Here is a 21,857-nt window from a genome sequence, read left to right as displayed (position 1 = left end):
ACTGGTTTATAACGATTCTAGTTTACATGAGAATATTAAAAATATAAAATAAGACTAAGGGCGATAAAAAAGAAGATAAAATTACAAAAACTTTATCAAAGCAAAAGAAACGCATAACTTAAATTATTAATCCCAAGAATATTTATAACTATTTACATAAATGGAGAACAGGGTTTTTCAAGGCTAGTATAAAAAGGTGTGTTATATATTATTTTTATCGTTTTATTGCATTACTAATGTTACTCTATACTGGACAAGTGTATGTTATTACCTGTCTAATGAGCTGTTTATATATTAGAATAAAACATTTTTCTTGTAAATACACATTTTCTGTTGAATATCAGTTTCAGAGCTGCAATTGCAATTGACCTGAGTTGCGCGATACGCTTAGTGAATTTAAACTTCCGAGTTGAAACGTACACTTATATCTAGGTATTTGACGCTTGTCCTCTTTTTAATGCAATAGGCATAAAAGTCGTTAATGAAATACTTGAAATAGTTACATAATTTAAGTTACTTTTTTTAGTCTTGTAATAGAATGCTGATGTTTAGGCATTATATGATGTGGGGGAAAGGGGTAGTTCATTCGTTGTTATTTTTTATTTGATGTGAGTCATCGTAGTGTGTTAAGTATACAAACATATACCTAAACCATACGCTTCACTCTTTTTCCATTACCAAAAATTATGTGCTATAACTAAGGATTTTGACGCACTACATGAGACTATAATTTATGGATCTCCTCCCTCCTCAGATATCTTTTAATGTCGAAAACTCTCTTATAAGTTGTTACTTTTAAGGTGTGTGATTTAATCTAAGATTCTTCCGTCAGATCCTTCTCATGTGTATTGTATTAACAAATGCTGCTATCTTTTTTCTCCATTTTTTTTATAATACAAAAAATTTTAAACATCTCAGAAAAAATAACTGATCAGTTGTAATTTGCTCATTTACTAACAAAAATCTCAAAATGAACTGTATGCGAAGTCAACATAGATGATAGCTTGCATTGAGTAGTTCTAGAAAATAAAATTTGAATGTCTAATATGCATCTCATATCGTACTATATTATCTCATAACGGACTGATGCGTTAAACATTACTACCAATACTATTCCGAGAAATTTTCGTAAGCTCGCGGTGGGCAAATGGCTCGATACTAAGATGCTACATCAATTGAGCAATACGAATTTAGTGGACAGAATTTATGTTTGCGATTCGTTTCTTTTCGATGGTAATGAAAACGATGTTTTTCTATCAAATTAAAAGACGCAATCGACACAAAGAAAAAGAGCATTGTGTTTCAGAAAAAACAATGTTGACCTGCACGTTTCAACGGAGATTGTTGCAACTTGTGTGGGATGTTTAGGTCTATCCATCGTATAATATTCGCGATAAGGCATCGCGTCTTTATTGGAAACTCCATTCTGAATAGTTGAATTATGAAATTATTCGTCTGTTTTTTTGTTATTAGAAAACTATTTCTCAAGCGTTCGGTCGTATGTATTTGTAATGAAATATTTTTAATTGTTGATTTCTATATGAACATTGCACTAATTCTAAAAGCATGTAGTTAATTTTTCACCAATGTTCCGCTGCAGTATTTACAGTCCATTGCGTTAAATTGGTTTTCTTTACAGAGGCGCAGCTAGGGTATTTGGCATCTGAAGACGGAACTATTCGAATGCCTCATCCCTTCCCCTAATTTTATATAATAAAATTATTTAATATACTGAAGTTCTGTAATTTTTTATACGATTGTAAATATCATATTTAAAAAATCTATATTTTTATTAAATATTTATTAATTTACTTTTTATAGAGTATACAATATATGATATGTAATAATTTAATACATATATAGTTATTCTTATTAATGGAAATAAGCAAAATTGTCGCATATGGGGCGAGGAAAATCCTCATGTGATTCACGTGAGAGCATTAGATGCCCAAAAAGAGACTTGTTGGTGCCCATTGTGATCAAGCTACGTCGTTTGTTCTTACTTTTTTGAAAATGATGAAGGTCGGACTGTAACAGTTAATGGTGATGCGCATGATAACCGATTATTTTTGCCACGAAATCGAAGATATTGATGAGGAAGACATGGTTCCAACAAGACGGCGCAACATGTCACCCATCGGGTGCAATGTTGGATGCTTTGCGTGAAAAGTTCCCAGGTTGCATTATTTTACATTTTGGTGACATCAACTGGCCGCCAAGATCATGTGATTTAACGTCGTTAGATTTTTATGGTGTCATTACGCTAAGAGTTTTGTCTACGCCGACAAACCCGAAACGTCTGAGCACCTAAAAACCAACATCCGCTAAATTATAACCGAGATACCGCAAGAAATGTACAAAAAATGATCATTGATATTATTTTTCATAATTAATGAAATACACCAAATGTTCGGTTAATAAAATAAAATCCGAAGATATCCTTGAATTTGTGTTATTTTTGATTCAGAAACTGATGTTGGACTACTTATGTGGCCAAAAATAATTATTTTTTATTAAATTAAAGTTTACTAATCAATATTGGAATTAGTCGTGACCCGTGTTGATACGATTATAAATACATCAGGTAGAATAACTATCTAACGGTTTACAACAATCGCGTCTCAAAATAGAATTAGTAAAAAACATTCGCAAAAATCTGTAGAAAACCTTGATGAACTACTGTATTACAATAAACTATGGTATAAGAGTCTAGACTACTTTTTAATTACGTTTATTCAATTTTTTTAAGCCTCCTAAAAGATCTCTGAAATTTTCATTATAGATATATTGGAACTTAGCTTAACGAGAACTTCTCATAACGAGGAATTCGCATAGCGAGCAAAATTGTTTCGCTTATCGAGTAAGATTCTAGAACGAATTATGCTCGTTAAGCGAGGTTCCACTGTATACAAAAAGTGTTGTAATAAACGCATTTTGTTTCCTAAAATATGTTCATCCGGAGGTCGGAGCAAGAGATCACTTCAATACATATACTTCGGAGCACCGTATTTTGTTATCAAGATTTATTGCAGTACCAGGTAGATGGCTTATAGGTGCATGCACTCATAGGTGTTAAAATTATTTTTTACATTTTTAGCTGTACCGTTTGAAGTGGGTAAATGTTTTAATGAAAGTTTTATAAGTTTTATTATTATTATTATTACTATTATTAGTGTAAAGATGTGTTAACTTTGCTAGATTTGAACTGAAATACTTATTTATGGATAGAAAATAATATAAATTGTATTTTTTAGACCACTTTAAATGTTAAATTTTATATTTGTAACGTCATTGAGTCGAATCGGAATCGATCAGCAGTGTTGCCACCGCGCGTCGGGTTCAGTATTTTGACGCGGGGCAACTTCGACTAGCAGGCGCCAGAAGTTTCTGGATTTTGGAGTTCGCCGGCGGCCGGACTGACTTGTCATGGCGGAAAAGGTAAGTTCCTTATTACCGCGTCTGGGAGTCTTTCATCGACTCGGGTCGTTCGGATCGCCCGGGTTTTCGAACTGGGCCGCGTTTTGGCGTTTTGTCGTTTTCGCGTTTTAACCCGCATAGCACGCGTGACGACTGTCGACTTGCATTTTTTCGTTTTGGCGTCGCGACCGCCATGTCGTTGAAGCCACTGCCGGCTCCGATCTCCGATCTTCAATCTCCTATCTCCTCTGCGACTACTGTCATTCCCTTGGACGTTTCTGGAACATCAATGGCGCACCGCATGACAGCTGCTTCATTTATCATATTCTTTCACGCATAAAACACGAAAATTCACGAAAGAATAGTATTTTGGTAACTTTGAAACTAGCACACCCTTTTGGCGTCGTACTGTAATTCCCTAGCAATGTTTCTTCTAAGACAAGAGTGTTTCCAACATCAGTTTTAGCGTCCTTTATTATTTCACTGGTTTAGTTGGCATCACTGACCACTGCACACACACACACACGCGTTCATTTTTAGTTAAATGCTTAACTTGATCCTACCTGTGACTTTTTATTATAGTAAATAATATTTTAAAAAGTTAATATTAAATAATACAAAACTCATATATAAATGAATATTTCTGATATTGTTTGTGTTCTCTTTCTTATTTAATTGGGTCTATGAATGTTTGTGTATGTGAGAATGCAGTGAAATAAAGGACGCTAAATCCCTATTTTCACTTGATATTGTTAGGTATACATCAAGGGCTGGCGGTGAGATATTTTTCCTCTTGGCTGCTCACATAGTAAGTGACGAGAATGAGTGAGATATAAGAGCATGCGGTCTGCGTTAACACGCTAGCGATCTTGATGTATACTGTTATAATCGTACTTCGAAGCGCCACGTTTCAATTCATATCCCCGTGCAAAATGGACCAATCGGAGACGAGCTTCCCACACCCAATCGCAGAAGGGCTTTCCCCCACCAACCGAGTGCGTCCGGCACGCGACTCTACGACTATATAAGGAGGGTCACGGCCGGCGTACATCACTCTTTCTTGGGAATCCAAGCCGGGAGGAACTCTCCCTCTACACTTCACTTCACGTTGGGATTCCAACTAGGGAGGAATCTCTCTCTTCTCATCAATAACTTCTGAAAGGGAGGAATCTTTCTCGTCCCATCAAGAACTTCAGAATGGGAAGACCTCTCCCTCTTCAAGAACCCGTCCACATCCAGGAGGAGTCCGGAGTCAAGACCGTTCGCGAGTCTTAGCTTCGTAAACCAGTCCACGAGCGATTTTGTATCGATTTAACTTCTAAATAAAAACATTTTCAACCTACACTCTCACCTAATTTATAATGTCATTCCTAACAATACAGTGGTGGCCACCTAAATTTGAAGTTTTGTCAAAATGCGATGTAAAGTGCAATTTTACATAAAACTGTTAAAACTTTTCATTTTTTATCTAGATAATCTACATAATCGTGAATAATACTAGGTTGTAATAAATATTTAAAATATTTATTTTCAATTCAAAATTAAATTTATAAAATTGATAGTCAAATTCACTTATATGCGAGATACATATGAGTATATTCTAAAAATTCAAAAACAAATAAAATAAAATTTTGTAGGATGACCTTTTGTTCTTGTAATAGCCCTACAACGGTTAAGCATTGACTCGATTAATTGCTGGTATTTGCGGCAGGAATCAGTTCCCACTCGATTTTTAAAATTAATTTTTAATTTTGTGTTTCAAATGTTTTCATAAGTGTTCAATAGGGCTTAGATCAGGGCTGCATGATTGCCATTCCAAAACATCCATAATATTGTCTGTGAACGACTTTTTTGTCCTACGTGAAATATGTTTCGGTCATTGTCCTCATGATAAACAGGACAATGACCCGAAATCTTCAGCATAAGGTAACATTATGGGTTCCATCATATTAACATATACTTCCTGTTTCATAATCCCTTCAATTAATGGATAGGACCGACCCCATGCCAAGACGTAAAACCCCATACCATAATGCTTCCACCAGCTCCTTTAATTGTTTTTATGGTATTTCTGGGGCTGAACTCTTCGTTTACATATCTTCTAACATATTGTTGTCCATCAGAGCCTATTATATTTATAACTAAACAAAACATTTTTCCAGCCTAATATTATTATTTACATGCAATTGTTTTTTTTTCACTAATGGTTTACGTCGAGCAATGATGCCGTATAATCCTGCTTCATACAGCCTTCTACACACTATTCTAACACTTATGTCACTTTCATTTAATTGATTTACTTCTTTTCTAATGTCTACAGCAGTTTTTAATGAATTTTCTTTGGAAATTCTAATTATTTTTCGATCCACACGTGTCAAAGTTTTTTTTGTACATTGTTTACGTTTAAGGTGTTCGCAGGTTTTACGTATTTTAAAATGTTTTAACGTATTATATATTTGACGTCTTGATTTATTTAGATATTCTGATAATATTTGCACTGACCAACCTTTGTCATTTTTTAAATCCACAATTATTTATCGTTTTTTAGGATTACAATGTGCACTTTTCCCCATAATAAATTTGTTATTTAATTAAAATTATATTCTAGGTGAATACACTTTATTATTAATTTAAATTATTTTAATTTTAATTAATCCTTATAATGAAAGAAATCGATATCATGGCGTTCGAAATGAAAATAAAAGCAAAAATTATCTATTAGACAATGATTCCCTTTAAATAGTGACCATGTGTACAATACGCCATTTTGGACTTCTCAGAAAGGCAAGGGATGCATCAGGTATAGTGTCACTTTAAGCCTCAACCATTTTTTTCCAATCCCATATTTGATTAAAAAATGACTTTGTAAAAACTGTCTTATTTAGGTGGCCGCCACTGTACATATGTATATATAAGAAAGACGATGATTAAAGATATGATAAAATATTTTAATTTTGTACACATATAAATTTAACATTGGTATTAAAAAATTCTAGAATTGACATTTACATAAATGTTTTATGTTAAAACATAATGTGTTTTTTTCATACAAGTCGATCAAGCATACATTCACATAATTAATTACAAATCAATCCGTTTTTCTAATAATATATACGACTTCCTTTTCATTCAATTTTCATTTCTAAATGTTTTATCTCTAATTTATTACATACTTTAAATTTAATAACATTCATCAAGCTGATGCTTGAAATGTTCCACAAATATCATATAAAAGTGAAAGTTCCTAATATTTTTCATCTTTTATTATTTCTAATTAGATATCATAGTTTTTATACCGTATCTTTTGTAGATCTAAAACTGCTACGTCTTTTTCTGGAAACCTTTAAGTTAAGTGATAGCATAGTGTATTATTGGAATTTAAAATACCCTGGCAAATTACAATAACTTTATATTTTTTTATTTAAAATTGTTAATTCTTACATTATTGAAAGTACACAAAAAAAGTTTCAAATTTTCAAATGTTTTAAAAAAACGCATATGTTAAGCCAAATTGTCTGGTACTAAAAGGGTTATGCAGATGCAGTATTTACACTTCGATATTTTTTATTCTATAATATTTTATATAAACATAACTCAAATTTAATTAATGCTACTTTTAACATGAGTAGAAATAAATAAGTATACGAAAGATACATACATTTTAAATGTGGAATAAAATAATATAAATAAATCACATCTCAATCATATAAATATGTTTTTTTTTTAAATATATCGCATTTTGAACAAAGAGATTTACAATTTTCTACACACTCCTTTCAAATAAGGTTTTTTTCTTACAAAAGAAAATGAGTTATATGTATTACTGGAATAGATTGGAAAGTGGTACTCTGGCCCCTGGTATAAAAATTTAGGAGGCCTCTAGAAGTGGTTGATCAAAGATGATATTTTGTCAAAGACAATCTTGTCCTAGAAGAAGAAAGATTTTTTGTCTGAATTTAGGAAAATATTTTTAATTAAAATAATTTGAGTTTTAAATACTTACTATATCGAAACAATATTTATTGGGGTGTTCGAATGCTTTGGTTTTGTTAATAAACATAGTGGATCACGCTAGCGGTACTTAAATTATTTTTTCGGTCAATTAATCAAACTAATAATAATAATGTCAATACCGATATTATTGTAATACCTAAATGAATGTCTTTATATGGCCAAATACAACAGGATAGGGTGGAAAGTTGTCGATCATCCTTCACTGTACTGTTGACTGTATTTTCAAATCTTAATTTCAGGTAGCAGCATTGAAGGACAAAGGAAATGCTGCATTGGCGCAAGGAGACTTAGACGAAGCGATAAAATGCTACACCGAAGCTATTGAACTGGATCCCGAAAATCACGTTTTATATAGCAACCGATCGGCCGCTCGAGCCAAAAAGGGTAACTACGAGGCCTCTCTGTTGGATGCGAATAAGACTGTCGAATTGAATCCACAATGGGTGAAGGGATACTGCCGACAGGGAGCGACTTTAGCTTTCTTAGGCCGTATCGACGAAGCCGTTGCTTCCTACAAAAAAGGTTTAGAAATCGACCCGACAAACCCGCAAGTGTTGAGCGGCTTGACGGAAATTATGAAACAAGAGAGACCCGAAAAACCATTATCACCGGCGATTTTGGATATATTAAGAAGCCATCCCAAGACCAAGGAATGGTTAAATGACCCTTCTTACGTCAAAATGGTTCAGGTAATAAATATATAATATAATAGAAAATTAAAGAGAAAAATCATTCTAGTAGGTATGATTAAAATATATTATTTATTTACATTTTATAGAAAATCTTTGGCAATCCACAAATGATGTTTCAATGTATGGACGATGAGAGAGCGCAGACGACGCTCAAAGTCATCACGGGCAAGATGATGGACGACATGCCGGACGAAGGAATGTCGTCGTCTCCACCCCCGAAGGCCGAAAAGGCAGAGTTCAAACCGGAACCCATGGAAGAAGAAATTTCCGAGAGCGTCATTGCAGCGAAGAAAGAAAAAGATCTCGGAAACAGCGCCTACAAAACCAAAAACTTTGAAAAAGCTCTCGAACATTATAACAAGGCCGTCACTCTCGATCCCGCCGATATTACTTATTACAGTAACATAGCCGCAGTCTACTTCGAACAGAAAGAATTCGATAAATGCATCCAACAGTGCGAAAAGGCCGTGGAAGTTGGACGTGAAAACAGAGCCGATTACAAATTGATTGCCAAAGCCTTTATGCGCATCGGTATGAATAGTAATAAAATAACATAATTGATTAATTGCAAATTCTAACTCTTAACTTTTTTACAGGTAACGCCTATAAGAAGAAACAGGAGTGGAAAATGGCGAAGGTGTACTACGAAAAATCAATGTCTGAACACAGAACGCCAGAGATTAAAACTCTTTTGAGCGATATCGAGAAGCAGATTAAAGAAGAAGAGCGCAAATCATACATCGATATTGAAAAAGCAGAAGAAGAGAAAGAACTGGGGAATTCGTTCTTCAAAAATGGTTAGAAAACCTTTTTTTCAATTTCACTCACTTATTATTAAACCCTTTTTCCACCAATAAAATTAACACTCGCCATTTATTGGCATGGAAAAAGTTATTTCTTAGCAATGAGCACGCTTTTTACCTCCTTTCTACGCATTTCTTACACATGATCCAATTTATGAATGTAAAATACACTTAGGTATCAAATCCTTGTAGAGTATGATAACGTCAACTTAAATCTCGTCAGAAATGCGTTGTTTATGCCTAACTGGCCTTGCAGTTTTTGTGAAAAGGGTTTCATAGACATCTTATTTATTATTCTTCATAACCTTTACCGGACCGAGTGTACGAAAAAAACGTACGCTCCCAACGTGGGTACGGAAATACCCCCGATCTTCATACTAATTTTTAGACCTTTTCGACAAGAAATAATAGCATAAAATCAAGTATATGCATTTGAACAATCATTACATATATTAATATCATGGAATTATTATATTTTATAACATTTTATCGTTTTTTTACGTAAAATAAAATTACACTAAGAAGCGTCATCATCGAAGCATGTCATTTTCATCACTGTGGGCGGGCAGAACAGTGTCCGCTATCCCCACTACTACCCGATGTTGCAACAAGTGCTACTGTTTCTCAAACTATTGTATTAAAAATAATATATTTACTTACTACATATTTATTTTTTCATTTATAAATTTATGTGCAGGGCTTTACATATTATCATCAATATTCTCTCTCTCCGAGATCAATATCAAGTGTCTTCTCTTTATTTGATTCCCATATTTATATACATTGCACACGTGACGCATTTCCTTATGACACATTCCATAAGGTAACATGTACACCATCGATTTGTCCCTTCGATCGACCCTGTGACTACATGTGACGCATCATCTCTTTGTGACAAAGAGAACAAGTCTAGTACTGTTTCCAGTTTCAAGTGTCCCATCGATTTATGGTTTCGTTCAAACGAATGATACCGAATAGACCCCTTGTTTGCTCTAATTGCTTTAACATAAACAAACGTTCGTATATCACGATTTTAGGTCGATGAACTAATTACGTTGCATCGTTGAAATTGTGTCGCAATCTTATTGAATTATATAATTATAGGAATTCATAGATTCAAAATCAGAGTATATAACATAAACACCGCGCGTATTGAATAAACACTGTCTCAAAAATTGCAAGAGATCCGTTAGGTCCTTGGCGACACCGGAAATCATAAACATTCCAGAGCAATATGTATATCTCGTTCGCATCCAATAGATGAAATACACATTTTATGCATTTATAACCGAAAGTGTGGGCGAAACAAAAATATTTTATCCCAACTGCTTTTTCTGTTATGTTATGAATGCACGCAAAAAGACCAAAACAATAGATTTAATCGGAAATGTTTAATTTAAATTTTTATATTGCCTTTGATTCATTATTTTTATTATTGTTTTTACATGTTACACTAAAAAAACACTATGTAATAAAAATAATGATGACAATAAAACTTCTTACATACCTAAATATTATGTAATTATGTAAATTTCATTAATAATTATAACACTAATATATAAAACGATGAAATCACAAAAACACGATGAAAAAAGTAAATTTGCCGTCAACTAAATACCACGCGAATTGAGAAGCGCAGTTTCGTCATCCGTTTCTTCGTGCGACACCGGAAATCGTGCGCATTCCAGAGCGATATATGTATATCTCGCTCGCACCTAATGGATGAAATACACATTTTATGCATTTATAACCGTAAGTGTGAGGGAAACAAAATATTTTATCCCAACTGCTCTTCTTGTTATGTTACGAATGCACGCAAAAATATCAAAACAATGTATTTCATCACAAATGTTTGTTTTTAATCCTTATTTATGTATGAAATCTACTAAAAATTATCAGAACATATGTGTAATGATTTAATACAGGATTACATATAATATGAACTTATTAACATTAGTAATTAAAAAGTTACAACGAAAAATAGCGACTTAGGGGACTTCGAGTCCCCCGCTTGGTCCGGGCTAGGTTAAAAGATGAAAGTACACTCAACTCGGACTAGATAAAATAAATATCATCGTGCAGGACGACTACTCAGACACACGAAGCGCTGTTGGGTCGTCTCTGTCGTTGGCCTTGTGTTCTAGATAATTCAGAACAATAGCTTAGCACCTAAAAACGCATTTTTGTAATACATTATCATATAAAATAGTCACAATCTAAGCTAAATTATGTAAATAATGAGAAAATCAAATTTTACCCAGGTGATTATGGCTCTGCTGTCAAACACTATTCGGAAGCAATAAAAAGGAATCCTGACGATGCCAAACTATACAGCAACAGAGCCGCTTGCTACACGAAACTAGCTGCTTTCGATTTAGGTCTAAAAGATTGTGAAAAGTGTTGTGAACTCGATGATAAATTTATAAAAGGGTGGATTCGAAAAGGAAAAATTCTTCAGGTAAAACTATTGTATTCATTTCATAAAGGAAGGTGTATAATTTTTATTGTTTATTTTATTAGGGTATGCAACAACATTCCAAGGCTATTTCTGCATATCAACATGCCTTATCTCTCGACTCGAGCAACGCTGAAGCGTTGGAAGGATACCGCTCCTGCACCATGCAGTTGAATTCGAATCCTGAGGAAATCTCCAAAAGGGCAATGTACGATCCTGAAGTTCAAGCCATACTGAGAGATCCAGCCATGAGGATGATCCTCGATCAAATGCAACAGGATCCAAACGCGTTACACGATCACTTAAAAAATCCTGACATCGCTTCGAAGATTCAAAAGTTGTTGGAGGCGGGACTGATAGCGATTCATTAGTTTTAACGGGTTCTATGTAAGATTTACAAATATTCCAACCGCGGCTTTCGCGTTTGTGCTCGAAAGCAATATAGATTTTTTATTCGCTTGAAATCAATTGAGTTTATTTTCAGTCACGTTTGTAAAGGTTCAGTTGATTTTTGCTAGTATTTTGAAGGAATGCTGTAAAAAATACAAACAAGACAAGTAGAATTTGTTCACGTTGAAAGCGAAACGTTCTTTTGAATCATACCTTGTAACTTTCAGCTTAAATTTTACCAAATGAGTAGTAATATTTTTTTTTACATATTTGTATGTTGCTATGTCGATAATACAGTGTATATCGAAAAATTACTGTTGTTTTATTTATTGAGCAGATTGTAAGAATGCAACAGGACTGCCTATGAACAGTGACCTAAAAGAAATTGATTGTAAGTATATAAAGAAGTTAAGAAAATATTGCATAATTTTAAAGACTATTATGCAATTCTTTTCAAGTGCTGCATTTTACTGCACCAAGTCGGTTTCCATTAATGTCACAGGCTAAGGTGGGGATCAGCGGAATTGTGATTGAAAAAAGGAGTTCTGCACAATGTGACATGGAGGGGGGGGGGGTTTAAAAATTCACGAAAAACTAGTGAAATCATTTATGGTTAGGCTTACCATACGTCCTGGTTTAATGAAAATTCTAGTATAACATTTTTTTAACTCTCACCAGCATCCCAAAATGTTTTTTTAGCTGTCCCAGTTTGGTGTTTTATAATTTTAGTAACTCATATTTCAGATAGTTGCAGATTCGGTTAACAAATTACAAGTATATTTAATATTTTGTCATCAAAAATCGTTTTATAAAATGTAGCTACTACACTAGGGCAATTTATACGTAACAATAATCATATGAAATAATGGTCATTATCAAATAAAAATAGTATTTTCTTTCAATATTTAAATTTTGAGCATAAATGTTCTTAAAATATAAGTTTGACCTTAATTTATAAATATAAATACTGCAAGGATAATCAGGGCCAGCCCGAGGGGCAGAATGCGCAGGTGAAAAAATCAAAATAAAGGCGTAACATTTCTTTCAAACAATGTTGTTAAAAAATCTAAAATTGCTTAGTGAGCATACTACCTACATACAACCGCGTGTGCATGATCATAGACCACTTAGAGAACACTGAACATCATTTCGTAGAGCTAGCGGATGATATTTGAAAATAATCTAAATTAATAAATTATTTTCGACAATATGTCAATTGCATTTGAGTTCTGAAACTGTCATTTTAGCTAATGTTTAAAACCGCAAAATATATTCTAATATTTATTTTAAATATGTGTAGACAATATTTTATATTTATTAAAAATAGATTGCATTTGAATTATTGTATACATATATTTTTAATGTTATATTAGCAAAGGGTTAAAATAAATTTTAGAGTGACTGGATAATAATCTAATAGTAACCATATAATGTAATATGTTGGTAATATGTAAGAAGGGGAGGGGAGACTCAATTTTTGCTTGGAGCACTAAAGGCCTTTCTAAACAGAGAGCGAAGCGAAGGCGTGGCGAGGCGTTTTTATTTTGTAATACACCGAGTACTTCGAGTCTCGTCACACAAAAAGCGAACGCGAAGCGTTCCGAGGCGTTTTCGCGGCGAAGCGTGCTGGTTGTGATTGTTTACAACTATTCGTTATACATACGAAAATAAGTGTAAAATCTATGAGAGCCTATGATACTCTCCATAGTCTTCCCGGGTTTTATTTATGTCGTGTACTCAAATTCTTTGCCCTTTTTGTTATTTTTTAATAATAAAACAGTCAAAAATATAAAATATCGTCACGCCTTCGCTTCGCTCTCTGTTTGGAAAGGCCTTAAATAAGTTAGAACTGGCCTAGCCATTTCATTGATAAATTTTGACTGATCGATCTGTATATGTAGAGACATGTTTTAATAATTGAATAATAGCTTTCAAAGCAGGTATGCAAGACATAAGATTTCGAATAGTATGTAAATATGATTTACGATGAGCAGTAAATTAATATCTACGTAATAAATAAATAAATTACAAGATTTTGCGATATGTCAAGTCAAATTAATTACTTTTTCAACTATTTAATCATATTGAAATGACAATTTCGTTATTTTTACCTTCCTCTCTTTTTTATAGACGATATATGCTTTATATTTGGATACGATGTGTGCTTTCGAAAATTTGGGCTTACGAATTTGGATTCACGCTGGCCTTTAACAACAACATAGAGTACAATTTAAACGTAATAAAATCAAATCACATGTCCAGAACGAGAGTTTACTGTATTGAGTACCTAATAAGTATTGTAATAATATTTATTTAAGGTGTGCATTAGATTTTTAAAGCATTCGTATGGTATTTTATATTGTAAGTAAAACGATAGAAATATTTTTCAGCTTGGCAACACTACGTTATCATTTCAAAAGTTGTCATCTCGAGATGTGCTTCGATATGTGCTTTGGTGGTTCGGAGAAGGAAACTTCTTCGGATAATGCATTAGCTGAGGAATTTTTTCGTCTTGCAGACAATCATTTGAACAATGGGAAGAACAAAGAGGCTAGAATGTACTACAGAGAGGGATTGCGATTCTTACATTCGGCTATTGAAGGTAAAGGTATTTTTGTTATAATACAACCTGTCGAACATAACTAAATGTTTGATTGTAAAACTTTGAAATAATATTGGATATCCGGTGTTTAGTCAGTACGACAGAAAAGCCGAAGTTTCGATTTGACTTAACCGACGGCGAACGGTCGAATCTATTTATAGAACGTGACCTTGTATTCAATCTTTTGACACTGGCAACACTAGGATTCATTTTCAACAATCGTCATTATCACAGAATATTTATTAAACAGTATTATGGCTATTTAACAAATTCAATAGAAAAAAATATTATGTGTGAGATGACATATTTAAAAATTGACTGAACTTGCCAAATATTTCATGCACTTTTCTAAAAGAGGTTAATGTTTTTTCAATCTGTAAAAGTAATATAGTATCATAGTATTTAATTAAATGACATGCTTTTTTCTGGCTAAATAAAGTTAATATCAAAATAATGCATGGTAGTATTACGTAAGAAAAATATATGTACCTATTATATATTCGGATAAAATGCTATCTACTAAAAAACATGTTTTTTGTTACTCGTTGGTTACATGCAAGAAACAAAATATTTGCTTTTTTATAATCGATGTATTATGTGAGAGCCATGGATTGGTCTTAGCTTCAAATTTACTAGTGACGTTTGTAAAGGAGCATTTGTATTATACATTAAAAACAATAAAAAAATACAAACATCGTCACACTTTAATATAAATAAATTATGTTTTTTCATTAGTGCATTTATGGCAAGAACATGTCAACTATGTAGTTGAAGTTTCTTGGTTTCTTACAATAATAATCATACACAATTAAACTTGCTATAGTTAATATTGTATACTAAATATATTTTTTTCTATTTTAGATGAAAGAAACGTGGACCGGAAATTGGAAATGCAGAATATCTATAATCGATATGAAAATCTTTTTAAATCGTTGTTACATGTACAAGAAAATGGAGGCCGAGTTAAGCAGACCGTTGTAATTAAAGAGAACTCGACAGGATTTAGTTACCAATCATTATTTTCGCAGTACTTGGATGATACTGTAAATGTTGCAAAAATAGAGGATCCGCATTTGAGCGCTTATCATCAGGTTTATTTTTCAACATCAAGTAAACTCAGTATATACTAAGGAATATATATTATATTACATGATTTTTCAGTTCGTTAATCTAGTTAGGTTTTGCGATTTATTGGTAAAAAGCTGCAGCAACTTGCGTAAAATATTTGTAAAAACAAGACAACCGGAAGATGTTAAAACTCAACAAAATTTCGAAACCTTGGCTAGAGATATGCGGATGAATCACAATATAGATTTGAAATTGGAATATTCTGCCACTATACATGACAGAAAAGTTACGTAAGTATTAACTAAGCTTTTATTTACTGCAATAGTAGTGGTTAAATAATATTCTTTCAATTGCCTTTTAGACTCAGCAACGGTTGGCAGTTTGTATTAGGAAGAGGACTAGATTTCTATAAAAATGTTCCAGATAAAGCTTTAATTGGAAAATACGATTATGATTTAAGAAAGTGTAAAGAAACCAATATTAATATATTATTTGATTGACTTTAATTTGAATTAATTGATTAATTTGAATAATTTGAATTTTTAAAATCTTAAATTTAAATAAACAAACTTTATTTGTTATTAATATGATTATTATTGATTTAATGATACAATTATTAAACCAATATTTATGCAATCATCATACTATAATTAAATCATATTTATTTTTTAATTTGTTGCCTGTTTAAACCTTTCACCACGGATGTCTTCTTTAGAAGTCATCAAGAAAATCGCCAGTCCTCATTGGAAACCTAATATTGCCATAAAATTTTAAGCCTAATAATATGGTTATTTAGTATAATTTAAGGCCTTAAATCCCTTGAATTTACTGAACCATAATGTTTTTAAAAATATGGCATGAATAGGTGCTCCCCCCATATATTAACAAATTTTGAAATAGTGCGTAAAAATACCAGCCGTGGTGAAAGGGTTAAAGGTGGTTCACAAGTGACTTATTTTGCCATTAATAAGATTGAATTTGTTTCAAATTAATAAAAATGTCTCCTTGATATTGCCATAAAAATTATTACATTTTCACCCCTCTTATACAGAGTATGCAGAGGTACTAGATTTGTTGCAAAGTAACTTGATATTACTTTTTATGATCTCGTCAGCCTCGAAGAAGTCTCACAATAATAGATTTCCATGAGAATCATTTCAAAATATGCATAATAGTTAAACATCCAAATCATGACTGAGATAATTAGTAGGAACCATCGTTTATAGTTTTGTGCCATATTTTATTTTTAGGAATGATCATAGAATAAATATAGAAAACAAAATAACAATTATAAAGTAATACCAGAAATAATTAGTTAATATAACCCCAGTAAATACAAATTTAAATAAAGATTTTGACTCACCATATAATACGCCCTCCCTGTGTTATCTTGTCATTAATACACTACAGAAATTAGTATATAAAATTGATTAGACCAAACTGAAAGTATAATTCATTGCTATAGAAATCTTGATGTGAAACTTTTTTGTCGAATAATGAGAGTATTTCCTTCTTCTTAGCCTTAGTAACATCTATTTTTCTTATAGATATTGAGTTGCAGTCAACATATATTTTTGTCCCTAAAAAGTTGTATCTATTCCTGAATAAATTTGGTCGTTAATTTTAAAACTGGTTTTTGAGGTACATATGTGTTTCAAGAATGTTGTTTATTACTAAACGAGTTAAACCATGCACATGACTCAATATTGTTCTAAAAATTAATTCAAATTGACTTTCTTATTAGCTCTTTGATCTGAGAATCATAAAGAATCCCTTCTCAACTTAGGAAATTTTGTCAGCTAATTTTCAGAGCATGAATTTTTGTCTTTGAGGTTTTAAGAATCGCTTTATCTGGCTAAATTTAATACGCAATGGTGGAAAGATGATTTTTTTCTAAATCGAAAGTTTATTAATGATGTTTTCTTGTCCCACTAATGTTTTCTGAGATTAATTCTTTTTTGTTCAGTGCACTTGTTTAGTTATAAATACTGGATATTCTGTGTAAACTATGCTTTTTTTAACATCTTTCTTTGGAATGGTATCTTACTCGTATCTATTTTCATCTTCACTTACAATAACAAACATTACAAATATCGCATTGCTTCAATTTATGGTTGAAATGCGGTATTGAGTGATACTAAAACCATAATGAGCGACGCTGCTAGAACAACCGTCGTGACACAACTATCATGTGACACACGCGACTTTTCCACAACAAAAATATTGAACATCTTTCAATTGTTTTTTTATAATATCTCAAATATTAATATTTTTGAATTGTAATGATCTTCTTAAACGATGATATGTTTTGCCTGATTTTGTATCTATTTTACAAAAACTGTTATAGAAAGTAACATATGTTTAGTCAATTATTTATTATTAAGCTAAATATAAATAATATTAATTTGTTTAAAAAACATTTTTCTTTTTGTATTGTTAATTAACCCTTTTAACCATTTTTTAGCAGTACTTACCAAAAACCTAGTTTTTAAGAAAAATAATTATTAATAAGATTGTTTTTAATACATATTATATATTGTATATGTTACAGTGAATGTGTATTACCAGTGAAAATATATTTTCACTGGTATTTTAATTAATATCAGAATACATTTTTACTGCTAGATACATATTTCTACTAATGAAAATATAATTTATCTGTGAAATTATATGCTGTTATAAACTAGAGCTTTTTTTTAAAAAAGGTATGTCGATTAAAATATTAAAAAAGAATTCACTCCGAGTTAATAAAGTCAACTAATTATTGGAATAGTAGAATTTAACGCGCTACAGCGTTTTGAGCTGTGAGGGCTTATATATTGTGCTTTTTCTTTCTCGCATCTCCATTGCTAACGTTTCTACCTTCGAAGTCTGGACCTTATCTCAGCCGCCGCAGACTTCAGCTATATCGTCTTTGTTTAAATCACAAGATCGAATGCAGCTGAAAAGTCTTAGTGAAAATGTACTCGGATATGATTTCACTAACAGTTGGTAAAAATTTGTATACTAGTGAAAATATAACTTACTGAAAAATACGCATTCACTGTAACATATATGTACATATATGTATTAACAAAAATCGTAATCATGATTGTTAAATAATGTGATTTTCTTTATTACATGTTTACCGTTTTTATTTATTCAACAATATATCCTATTTCTTACCGTATGACATCAAAATTAGTGCAAATTAATATGGTTTATTTTAGCACTTCTGTGACTAATTTTTATATTTTTCATACAATTATGTTTGTTTAATTTTATATCTATTTGTTAATTTTATATTTTTTCTGTATATTTTAAACCTAATTAATAAATTTGAAAAAAGAATAACGCTTTATTTCTAATCACTTCACCGTTTGGTTGCTGAGTGAACACAATTCAAGCTATTTTATAAGCTTAAACACTTATTTAATTGGAGATTGATAATTTTTTCATATAGAGCGTAAAAATACAATTTATCACTGAAAAAACACCACTAGGACAGGTTACGGAGCAAATTATTTAGAGGCGCATATCCTTGGCGACGCCTCGCCTAGAGTTGTTAATCGGTGGGGCGCGCGAATGAGTTCGTCGTCTTCAGGAAGACTAAGTGGCGCAGACTCCTGGCTGACCTTCCAAGGTGGGCACCACTCCGTAGAGGCAGCTCCATTGGGTCCTACTTTAATAAACAAAGAATTAAAAAATTTATTACCATTTGTAACATCTTACTATGTAAAACTGTATTTTCTGCTGTAGCTGTTTTAGTGATTGAAAATTAACTGAGAACAGCGATATATTTAATGATAACGCGGTTTGAGAAAAATTGTGTTTAAAAACAAGCCCAACCATCACATTTAAATATTATTATGTTGTAATAAACATGTATTATATTTTTTTGTATTTTTGTAAGATTTGTTAAATATAATAAAAAATATTATTATTTATAATAATAAATATTTTTTGATATATAAGAACTATATTTATACAGAATATGGTATATTGTTTTGTAGCCCATTAAATAAATTATTACATCAGGTCAGTATTTATGAAATTAGATTGCTACGAAGAGTGAGGAGGGGCGCAACAATTTTTTTATGAAAAAGGCAGGTGGATGTACAGAAAGGTTGGAAACTACTGATTTAACCAGTTAACTACAGAATTTAGTTTTAAAAATCCCTTACTTTTTATTATAAAATACATAGCAGTTAAATTGGTAATATTATATAAAAGGAACATAATACTAAATGACTTTTTTATTCCTACTTACTGAAATTTTGAGTTTTTGTAGTAAATAGTATCTTTTTATTTTACACGATGAAATATAGTTTTAGATTGACGTGTATACACGTCTAACGTAGTTGACAGGTTAATCGGGACGACCGGCCAAGGACGGAAGCTTAGTGAATGACGGCTCGACAAGCCAACGGTTGATGAACCAATATCAACTGTTAGGTGTGGGTCAAGACTCTTAATATATATGGCGTTTCAGTTTCTCGGAAACACTTGTATACGTATGACAAGACAACGGTCTCTATATTTGTTTAGAAAGGCTTTGATAAAGCAATCTTACCTTTCTCGAAAAGCTTATTTTAAAATTTATATTAAAATAAACTTTTTATAAAATATAATTTATATCACGCAGCCCCCATTTATCAAGCTTTTTTACTTTCTCAACTGTATTAAGTGGTCCAAAACTGTTACATTACTAACGCGTAACTTTTGTGTAAGCTCTGAAATTTGATGTGGTTCTAATTCTTTGTTTCCTCGTAATGAATTGAAAAACTCACATGAATTGAAAAACTCACTTAATATTATATTTTACATTAAGTGTATAATAATAAAAATATATAGCATTTGTGATATTGGCATGCTAAAAATTTGGACCAATCGATAAATTTTCTTATCTAGCTGATTAATGTTATCTGTTGATAAACAAAATCGTTTGTTTTCAGTTTTGCGATGACATTTGCTTGATTTGCAGTCATTTCAATATGATTTTTCAAAGATGTTTTAAAAATTGTATGAGGATAGAAGAAGTAACTGAAAATAATGCATTGGCAAAATATTGTCAAGCTGAAGATTTGCTTAATCAAGCAGTTGTCTACCACATCGAACACAACTATTCAAATGCCAAGACGTATTATGTAACAGGATTGCGTGCATTAGAGATGGCTATTGCAGGTTTAATTTTTTATTTATAAAAAATAATTATATTTTTGTATATTTCTGAAATATTTTTTTAGATGAAATTAACTTTGATATAAGAGTTGAAAAACGCGCAATATTAGATAGACACAAATATTTTTATACGACTCTTATCGCTGAAATTAATGCAGTTGCTAAAAAGCAAACAATGGTCACAAAGTCGATTGAAGTGTATGAAAATTCGACAGGACATACTTACGAATCGATATTTTCAGATTACTTAAATGATGCAGTAACCGTTGTCTATATTGACGAGCCTTATTTGAATTCTTTCCATCAGGTTTAAACTTATCTTAATATTAAGTAATTGTGAAGACATGAAATACTTATTTTTTAATATTTTTTAGTTTATGAATCTGGTGAGATTTTTCAGTCTATTAATTAGAAAATGTAAATTGTGCACAATTAATTTAACTACACTGGAAATGAAATCGAAGGAATCGCAAAATAAAATTGAAGATTTGAGAGATGATTTGTTCAAAAACCACAACATAGTACTGAATTTGAAATATTTGAAAATACACGATAGGAGTATTCGGTAAAAATATAGTTAACTGTGTTTTAGTGTTGGATGATTTTTGCAAAATTATAACATAATTATTTTTAGACTCAATAATGGTTGGGAATTTATACTAGGACGTGGTCTGGACATTTACCATAAGCCGGAAGATGACGCTGTTATGGAGAAATTGGATTTTCATTTAAGAAAATGTAAAGCAACCAAGATTATTGTAAAACAGTGGTTTTAAACAATTATAAAATGAAAGAACAAACAATATTTTAAAAGCTTTGTTTGTCTTCAAACAACAGTGCTTCTTCTCCTTAAAATTCACATCCGAATTATCATTAGAAATAAGACATTCAAATATTTATACTAGTATTATGTGACTCTAACCGATGCGACGCACATTTATAAACGAGGGACGAATAAAAGGCTTCAACAGACTTAATTTAACGACAACGTTTTATATGTCAATGGAAATAGCTTAAAACACGTTTTATTAAGTCTTTACACCAGATCAAGTTTTTAATTGTTATTATTTTATTAATTTATATCTACCAATGTAACTTTAACAATCGAAACCTGTCAAACTGTTATTATAATATAGCTTTCAATCATTAGATGTCACCATGCAGATTGTTTTTTTATTATAAATATATTCATTAAACTACAGGAATCAATTATGAATAATCATATAATAAAATATGATACATTACAATATAAACCT

The 21,857-nt window shown here is 31.6% G+C and overlaps 3 protein-coding genes across 4 annotated transcripts; all 3 read left to right on the top strand.

Annotated features, from left to right (window-relative positions):
* The first annotated feature begins 3,341 nt into the window (after positions 1–3,341).
* On the top strand, positions 3,342–12,082 carry Stip1 (Stress-induced phosphoprotein 1). Its single transcript, XM_088187245.1, has 6 exons — positions 3,342–3,438; positions 7,671–8,120; positions 8,210–8,654; positions 8,720–8,920; positions 11,188–11,384; positions 11,447–12,082. Exons 1-6 carry the CDS (start codon positions 3,427–3,429, stop codon positions 11,750–11,752), a joined length of 1,611 nt encoding a protein of 536 aa, XP_088043371.1. The 5' UTR covers positions 3,342–3,426; the 3' UTR covers positions 11,753–12,082.
* A 2,094-nt stretch (positions 12,083–14,176) lies between these two features.
* On the top strand, positions 14,177–16,749 carry LOC148235020 (MIT domain-containing protein 1-like). 2 transcript variants are annotated; one of them, XM_088186778.1, is made up of 4 exons: positions 14,177–14,373; positions 15,235–15,464; positions 15,535–15,731; positions 15,803–16,695. In XM_088186778.1, the coding sequence occupies exons 1-4, from the start codon at positions 14,205–14,207 to the stop codon at positions 15,939–15,941; spliced, it is 735 nt and encodes a 244-aa protein (XP_088042904.1). In that variant the 5' UTR covers positions 14,177–14,204; the 3' UTR covers positions 15,942–16,695. The 2 variants fall into 2 exon arrangements, with proteins under 2 accessions (XP_088042904.1, XP_088042905.1); XM_088186779.1 differs by lacking the exon at positions 14,177–14,373 and adding an exon at positions 14,563–14,730 and having other exon boundaries at positions 15,803–16,749.
* A 3,620-nt stretch (positions 16,750–20,369) lies between these two features.
* On the top strand, positions 20,370–21,846 carry LOC148235019 (MIT domain-containing protein 1-like). Its single transcript, XM_088185499.1, has 4 exons — positions 20,370–20,604; positions 20,667–20,908; positions 20,976–21,166; positions 21,236–21,846. The coding sequence occupies exons 1-4, from the start codon at positions 20,415–20,417 to the stop codon at positions 21,375–21,377; spliced, it is 765 nt and encodes a 254-aa protein (XP_088041625.1). The 5' UTR covers positions 20,370–20,414; the 3' UTR covers positions 21,378–21,846.
* Positions 21,847–21,857: the final 11 nt, after the last annotated feature.

The sequence above is a fragment of the Plectrocnemia conspersa genome, unplaced genomic scaffold (assembly GCF_051122295.1).
Source record: "Plectrocnemia conspersa isolate PC_06_02 unplaced genomic scaffold, ASM5112229v1 ptg000005l, whole genome shotgun sequence".
NCBI classification, from domain to species: Eukaryota; Metazoa; Arthropoda; class Insecta; order Trichoptera; family Polycentropodidae; genus Plectrocnemia; species Plectrocnemia conspersa.
The sequence above is the reverse complement of the archived record's forward strand: the minus strand, read 5'-3'. Positions and strand labels throughout refer to the sequence as shown.